Source organism: Sorghum bicolor, chromosome 6 (genome assembly GCF_000003195.3).
Source record: "Sorghum bicolor cultivar BTx623 chromosome 6, Sorghum_bicolor_NCBIv3, whole genome shotgun sequence".
NCBI classification, from domain to species: Eukaryota; Viridiplantae; Streptophyta; class Magnoliopsida; order Poales; family Poaceae; genus Sorghum; species Sorghum bicolor.
In genome coordinates this window covers 50,193,540-50,202,161 of record NC_012875.2, presented here as the reverse complement: position 1 = coordinate 50,202,161, position 8,622 = coordinate 50,193,540, and the positions used below count along the sequence as shown (strand labels likewise).

General features: G+C 51.7%; 1 protein-coding gene across 1 annotated transcript; it reads left to right on the top strand.

The window, feature by feature from the left end:
• On the top strand, positions 6,056-8,082 carry LOC110436572 (F-box protein At1g47056-like). Its single transcript, XM_021463909.1, has one exon. The coding sequence runs from the start codon at positions 6,217-6,219 to the stop codon at positions 7,870-7,872; it is 1,656 nt and encodes a 551-aa protein (XP_021319584.1). The 5' UTR covers positions 6,056-6,216; the 3' UTR covers positions 7,873-8,082.

Below are 8,622 nucleotides of genomic sequence, written 5' to 3'. Positions count from 1 at the left end.
AACTCATGAAATAGAGAGTGAGAATCAAGCCATGTGAGCCCACCACGCTTCAGCTCTACAGAGTATGTTGGGATCACTAATGCAAGTAGCTGCCAAATGACCTTGAACCAGACATAGTCTCTGAAGTTGTAATACATACCGGAAGCATAACTGTCAAGCCAAAGTATCCTGCAGAACACATCATCATGCAATTGCATATACTGAACCATCATGTTAGAGAAGCAACTGAGAAGGGTCAGTGTTATGCAGACCACCCATTCCATATAAGAATAATGCGTATCAGAGTGATTTGAACTGAACCATATTGAGACAATAGCAAAGTTGGTCTGTGAGATGTCCAGTGATGTGTATGCTCTAAAACTTCTCCAGATCATTGCCATCACACTGAAGATGACCCATCTGTACTTTCCATGGTCAAAGACACAGCTAGAGATAATTGAAATGGCATGATCACTCACAAGCACTGCACATTGGCACCTAGAATTCTACCCAGTTGAAGGTAGCCACATTGGCAGCATAGGTAAACTAAAACACCACTGCCCTGCAATAACTTCATGGAATGCTCTGAAGGAGGGCCATGGTGGTTTCCAACAAATAGTCGGACTCATGGAACAACAGTCGCCCAAGGTGAAAGATGGCCAGGGAAGAGGACATACATCAGCACTGCCACACCCAAACACAACTTGCACATACGGTGGTGGCCGTGGCTGCTGCTGAACCCGGTCCCATGAAAATAGCCTCGAACGCTCCACAACCACGTCACAGCTCCTCCCAAACACTACAACCACATCAATCAAGTTGTAATCACAAGTAGCAGGGAAATCACCTCCATATGTCAGCAGCTCTATAGCTTGTAACGCCAAAGTGTCATGGACGATAGCAAGACCCTGGTGCCCCATAGCAGTCAGTGCAGCGCCTCGGACAGCAGTACAAGCATGGAGTACCACAGTAGATGGCAAGGCAGCATACTGGAAAGTGAACACTGGTCTAGGCATGCTTGATGACAGAGGTTGGTGACAGAGCGACATTTCATCGAACACCTTTGCTGCATGAACGGAGTGAGCACCTGGCTTGCTCCAAGCAGCATCCAGTACCAGCGAGGAACCCTCTTGTGGCAGAGTAGGGATTGGTGAAGTCATCGCCACATCATGTGGTCGTGGTGGTAGGAGAGACGGCGCAGGAACACCACTGTGGTGCGACAGGCGAGGTGGACAGCTTGCAGTGTCGCGAAGGATTCCGCGAGCACGCCCTCGACGTCGGCGAGGATGTGCGCACACGTGATGGTGTACCGCGCGGGGTCGCGGCGGCCGCACGCGGGCTCGAAGTCGAGGACAGTGGCCTCGAACCAGGAGTCGTGGAGGCCGTCCACGCCGACGCGGAGGAGCTCGCGGCGGTCGGTGAAGCCAAGGCGGCCGCAGTGGTGGAGGCCGCGTCTGTCGAAGTCGAGGCAGACGTGAAGGAGAACACCTCGGCCAACAGAGCGGAGGCGGGCGCCGAGGAGCACGCCGCAGTCGATGGAGTCGAGGCAGATGCGGAGGAGAGAGGTCGCCCACGACAAACTCTCGGTCGCAGATCTGCACAGGGTCTTGTTTGAATAGCACCACAAGGGAGGAGGAGACACACGGGGATGGCTCCCATGGCTCCCGCATCTGGATCTCATACACTGCTGGGGAAGTCTCCATGGACGCTGGCATCGCGGGAATGGAAGTGGCGGCCGAAGCGGTGGGCGCTAGCTTGACGCATGCTGGCGCGACGGGGTCGTCGGAGGTGTACTCGGTCGCCGCAGTGCCAACGACGAGCTGCTCCTTCATCGGCAGGGGCGAGGCAGCGTCAGAGGCGGCTGGCTCGTAGTCACGCTCCTCCATGACGTGAGCAGGATCCTCGAACTCTCCGCCCCAGTTGTCGGCGACCACCTCGGCATCGATCTGCCTGGGGGCACCAATGCGGAGGTCCTCCCTCAAGGCTCGAGTCTCGGGGAAGCGCTGGTCCCACCTAGCCTCGATCTCATCGAGCTTGCGGAAGATCTCGTCGAAGGCGAGCTCGAGGGAGGGATTCATGGAGAGAATCGGTGGCTTTGATACCAGTTGTTAGCAACCCCAATCCTGGGCAATTGAATCTCACAACGACAGTATCTAGAAGGCTCTAGAAGGAGGTAGGAATCTGGGTACAAGAGAGTTGGGAAGAAGAACAGTAAAGTACTTGCACTAAACTAGAGAAGATAATATGCTTTCTGATAATTTGGTTGATGCCCTCTCTTGCTACCCCTGTGCTCTCTTGTAGACGACGCTCGTCGGTCCAGCAGGCAGTTGCTTGACTAGGCCCAAGCCCATGGCCCATATGCCGGCCCAACCGGGAATAGTTCCTGACAGTCAGGGTCACACCCATTGCTCCTGTCGGTTGGACAAGGACGCTGCAAGATTCACCACTCCATTCACTGACCTGACCAACCCTTCCCTCACAGTTACAGATCCAGACACGATCGAACACGAAGAACCTGTTCCCACACAGTTTTCCTATGGAGGGAAAAGCATTCAGGCCTTGTTTGGACGTAGTCGGATTCATATCAATCCACATGTCTTGAGGTGGATTGGAGTTGAATTTGAACTAAATTCCACGTCAACCCACACCAACACACATGGACTAAAGTGAATCCGACAACATCCAAACAAGGTCTCAATGATCGAGATCCCAGTGGAGTGGCATGGGACGCATCATGGCGCGTCGTAGCCCAACTGATTTGGCGCCCCACTCGTGTTATCTTCTCCGGATCCGCTGCCGTGATCTTTAATCCTGATGCAGTCGACCATTCTAAAGGTTTGATTCCTCTCTCACGAGCAGACCTCGCTTGCAGTTGCAGTCTTGCGGATCAGCTGAAACCGTGCAGAACGGGAACCGCACTGTGGTTGCTGCTGGATTCACCGATCCATTTTTTGTCCGCCTAGTCTTTTTTTTTTGCCCCCAGAGACCAGTGAAACCCGACAAAATACCTAGTTTCCTACGAGAGGAGCACGCGATCATCGAGATTCGAGTGGCATATGATGCGCCTAAACCATTGCTGATGATAGCTTTAGGCCTTGTTTAGTTCGAAAAATTTTGCAAAATCGACACTGTAGCACTTTCGTTTGTATTTGACAAATATTGTCCAATCATAGACTAACTAGGCTCAAAAGATTCGTTTCGTCGATTTCGACCAAACTGTGCAATTAGTTTTTATTTTTATCTATATTTAATACTTCATGCATGCGTTTAAAGATTCGATGTGACGGAAAATGTGAAAAATTTTGCAAAATTTTGTGAAAACTAAACTAGGCGGCTTTGATGATAGGTGGCGCATACGGCCGAAAGTAGAGCGATGTTCCTTCGGAATTCCGATTCGGCACGCGAGTGGATGGTAGGTGAGACAGAGAGCACTAGGCGCAATCTCTCTCTCGTCTGTGGACTACTACCTGGTAGTGCAGCAAATGGACGGAGCAATGAGCGGTGTAGATTGCAGGGACTCTTCAAAAAATGAAAAGTAACCTGTCTGTTTTACAGACGACTAGACTAACCAAGAGAGAGAGAAAAAAAAAGGAAACAAATAGTCATGGAAACAATCCTTGATATCAGAGTGTTCATCTCGGTGAAGCGAAATGGTTCGGTGACGCAGACGCGTTACCACCCAGGTATCATCAACGGGGTGGTTCAGTGACGCAACACTTGTTAGTCCCTATGCTAAACCTGTCTGGGTTTCATCACGGGCGAGACGCTTTAGATTGGTCTTCTTTAGTTTATACGAGTGAATGATTGCTCGAGAGCAGGTGCTACCTTGGCTGTTCGTTGATCGGATAAGCTGATGATAATCGTACTAGTATTCTGCTGAAAGCAGCCCAAGGAGGTGCCAGCCTTTTGTTATCCAGACCGTCGGACCGGACACGTCTCCTTTTCGATGCAGCTTTGTCTTTGTCTTATATTCTAAAGAAATACGATTACGATCTTCTTTTCATATCCCACCGTAGCTTGTAGTAGTACTGTCATTGCTCTTGACATTCATATTATTATTTCGTTTTTGGACGACCAGATGCTCTTCTTTTCAGCAAAGCTGAACCGTTAAAAAAGATCGGTGGTGCATGTGATCTTCTTGGAAATGCTGGAAAAGTACATAGACCTGAATACACTGAGGCCTTATTTAGATACGTCCAAAAACCCAAAACTTTACAAGATTCCCCGTCACATCGAATCTTACGGTATATGCATAAAGTATTAAATATAGATTAAAATAATAACTAATTGTACAGTTTAACTGTAAATCACGAGACGAATCTTTTAAGTCTAGTTACTTCATAATTAGACAATGTTTGTCAAATAAAAACGAAAATGTTACAGTGTCAAAATCCAAAAACTTTTTGCATCTAAACAAGGCCTGAATGCCACTAGCTGTACATCTGAATTTGCCTGAGCGGTAGAAACAAGAAATGACCGATTGTGTCGAGGTAACTTATTTGTCCACACGTAGATGTAGCAAGTTTTCTATCAAATGGAAAGATTATGAACTACGAAAGCACTCCACGGAGATGTGTGGCCAGCGGGCCGGTCCCGTCTCCGTTCCGTCTCGTCTCCGTTCGAATCGCCGTCGCCGCCGGAAATTCGTGAGGTCGTCGTCGACGCAGCGAGGTGCCGAGTTGCTGCTGACTGCTGACGGGCGCGGCGCACACGCACGTGTCTCCGCTCGGAAGTCGTCGGCCACCCCCTCGCCGGGTCGGTGTGCATGGCTCTGGCTCGGCGTGGCGGGCGGTGGTGGCGATGCATGGATGGATCGGCGTCTGCATGTCGTAGTGACACAGCTGGTTGGAGATGCGTATACGTTGTTGAACTCGTCCAAGCTGGGGGAGGCCGTACGTTCCGTCTCGTCGGAATCAGCCAGGCTGTATGGGGTACGGGGGTAAAGGGTAGTACAAGGTCTCCGACGTACGCGCATACGTACGCACCCGAGTCAAGTTTCGCGTGGATGGATGGATGCTGTGTAGCTGTAGGTAATTAAGCAACGGAAGCCGCGAGGCGTAACGTTAAATGCCGTTCGTGCGGCGGTTGGTGTGGTGGCTGGCCGTTTAACCGGCTTCACGCTTGTTTGGTGCAAGGACAGCGTCAGTGTGCGTGCCGTGTTTTCATTCTCATCCATATCCAACACAGACAGAGAAGATTAATTATTTTATTACGTAGTACTGTAGAAATCTTCCTTGTTTTTCTCTGTCGTTTTTTATTATTACATCTCCCCGGCCAGCATGTCATTTTCTGCCCCACACACACACACAGAGACGCAGTCTGTCGTCCCGTGAAATGCTTTTAAGCGCCGCTAGGTGTTTGAATTCCCCTTTTTGTGTTCAAACTCGTGTGCCAGTTCGTTGGTACCACCAGTGCCTACCTTCAGAGCTGTGACGACGCGTCCGTTCATCTGGGTTGAGGTCAAGCCACGCATTATAGGGTACATCCATATATCTTTACTCCTTTTATTTTGAGGACCATTGCCTACAGATGAATGGTACACTACCTTTTCTGCTCTATTTTTTTCCACCTCAGCACTACCAGATGATGGTACTTGGTACACTACCTCTTCTGCCCGTAGAACCAAGCCACGAACCCGCGGCCAAACCAGGTAGGATGGTGTACGTCCTCCAAAGCTAATACTCTAAGTAATATAAGTCCAGAATTAAGTATGGGTTTAGTTATTTAAATTAAAAAAGTCTTCAAAACGTATTTTTGTGTGTGTTTTCTACATTTTTCCAAAAGCCTGGGACGAAGACGAAGACCAAAAAATTGTTCCACAGCGTGAGTTCAACCAGCACACGAAACCCGTCAACGATTCTTTCCACAAAAAAAAAAGGAAAAAAGAGAGAGAACCCCGTCAACGAACGGCTAGTCTGCGGCCCAGCCCAGCCCAAGAGAGCCCGAACCCACAACCGTCTCCTTCTCTGCTGCGGGTTGCGGCCCTGCCATGCCAATGCCACCACCGTCCCCGCCGCACCACCACACCAACCTGAAGAACGGCGTCCCCATAAACTCTCGATACTTTCCCCATCCCTCCCAATCTCCCATCCCATCCTCCCCCCCGCCCCTCCGCCTTCCCTTCCCACGTCGCCCCCGCGACCCCCCAGATCGGCAAATCCGCCAGCACCTACCCCCACGAGCGTCGCGCGTCCCGGATGGCCACCGCCTCCTCCGCCCGCCCCGGGGTTCCGTAGCATGGGCCACTCCCCTTCCTCCCTCTCCAAATCCGGCACCTCCTCTTCCCCGCCGCGCCGCAGCAGGTCGCTCTCCCACATGGCGCCGCCGCCGCCGCCGCCGCAGCAGCAGCAGCTGCTGCGGCTGACCGCGCCGATGCAGGTCGCTGCGGCGGGGGACAGCTCCTCCTCGTTCGCGCCGCCCGCGCGGGACTACACCCAGGACCTGCCCGACGAGATCCTCGCGTTCGTCTTCGCGTCGCTGTCGCCCACCGACCGCAACGCCTGCTCCCTCGCCTGCTCCCGCTGGATGGAGGTCGACGCCACCACGCGCCACAGGCTCTCCCTCGACGCCCGCGCCGCGCTGGGCAACGCGGCGCCCGCGCTGTTCGCGCGGTTCACGGCCGTCACCAAGCTCGCCCTGCGCTGCGCGCGCGGGTCGGGCGCCGACAGCCTCTCCGACTACGGCGCCGCGGCGGTGGCCGACGCGCTGCCCTCGGAGCGCCTCTCCAGGCTCAAGCTCCGCGGCCTCAGGCAGCTCTCCGACGCCGGGCTAGCCTCGCTCGCCGCCGCCGCGCCGGCGATCCGCAAGCTCTCGGTTGCGTCCTGCACCTTCGGACCCAAGGCATTCGTCGCCGTGCTCCAGTCCTGCCCCCTCCTCGAGGACCTCTCTGTCAAGCGCCTCCGGGGCCTGCCTGACACGGCTGGTGCCACCAATTCCATTGCTGAGGACATCAAATTTCCACCGGCCTTGTCCCTGCGTTCGGTTTGCCTCAAAGATCTATACAGTGCTCTGTGCTTTGTGCCCCTTGTGGCGTCCTCACCAAACCTCCGCTCGCTCAAGATACTACGGTGCTCAGGCGCCTGGGACCTGCCATTGGAGGTCATCACTGCACGTGCTCCTGGCCTTGTTGAGCTTCACCTTGAGAAGCTGCAGGTTGGCGACCGTGGCCTTGCTGCGCTTTCTGCCTGTCCCAATCTTGAGGTTCTGTTCCTTGTGAAGACCCCTGAGTGCACTGATTCGGGCATCATTAGTGTTGCCGAGAAGTGCCACAAACTCCGCAAACTGCATGTTGATGGGTGGCGCACAAACCGGATTGGGGATTTCGGACTCATGGCTGTGGCACGAGGATGTCCAGATCTGCAGGAGCTCGTTTTGATAGGGGTCAACCCCACCGTGCTGAGCCTCCGGATGTTTGGTGAGCACTGCCGGTCGCTGGAACGGCTTGCGCTTTGTGGGTGTGAAACTGTGGGGGATGCTGAGATCATTTGCTTGGCTGAGCGCTGGGCTGCGCTCAAGAAGCTCTGCATCAAGGGGTGCCCCGTGTCAGATCGTGGGATGGTAGCACTGAATGGGGGCTGCCCCAGTTTAGTCAAGGTGAAGCTGAAGAGATGCCGTGGCGTGTCATATGAGTGCATTGAGAACCTGAAGGTTACTAGGGGGGAGTCATTTTCCATCAGCTTGGATATTGTGTTGGAGCATGAAGCTGGGAGTGCTAGTGAAAATGGTGTGCAGGAGAATGGACAGGCACAAGTTGCTGAGCTGACCGATCAAATGGCAGGCATGGACCTTCCGGCCAATGCCGCTGGCGCACAATCATCGACTCACACCATTAACAGGATGAGGAGTGTCATGTCAGCGATCCGGCGTAGGTTTGGCAATCCGCCGCCCCCATGATGTGAGATGGAAATTAATAACTGTTTCTTACAGCTTTTATCTAATCATACATTCATGTTTCCTAAGCTTATTTCATTGCAATATCTGGTCCGTGCAAGATAACCGTCTATGGATGTTTCTTCGTGATGTTTTTGTTGGGCTAATCGCATCGGCATTAGTTTTGCCCATGTTCTATAATTTAAATTTACTCTTGTGTTGCTTCGTTTACCATGACCATGCTCTCACCGTATCTAAATTAATCATTGTCTTTCTTTGTTTTTGGTTTTACTTCTTGGAGTTGAGAAATTGGGTGCTACAATCTCTATATAAACTATTATCCTGGGACATAGAGGTATGATTAAATGTAGATGGTGGGTGAAACCATTGAAATATATGCACACTGGTAATAGTATAGTGTTTGCTTCTGTGTTAGGTTTGAAGGACGCTTCGTTTACCATGAACATGTCCCCATCGTATCTAAATTAATCATTTTTTCTTTGTTTTTGGTTTTACTGCTTGGAGTTGAGAAACTGGGTGCTACAATCTCTATATAAACTATTATCCTGGGACATAGAGGTATGGTTAGTTGTACATGGTGGACGAAACCATTGAAATATAATAGTATAGTGTTTGCTTCTGTGTTAGGTTTGAAGGAAACAAGCGTTTGAATTTATCCAATTTCATGTTGCTAAACATCCCAATGAAATGATTGCAAACAAAAATCCATGATGCACAAAATCAACGCCATCACTGCTTTCTGCTGTTACTCTT

What these genes read in the sequence shown, in the direction of transcription:
- LOC110436572 (XM_021463909.1), top strand. Translation starts at nt 6,217, where the DNA reads ATGGGCCACTCCCCTTCCTCCCTCTCCAAATCCGGCACCTCCTCTTCC.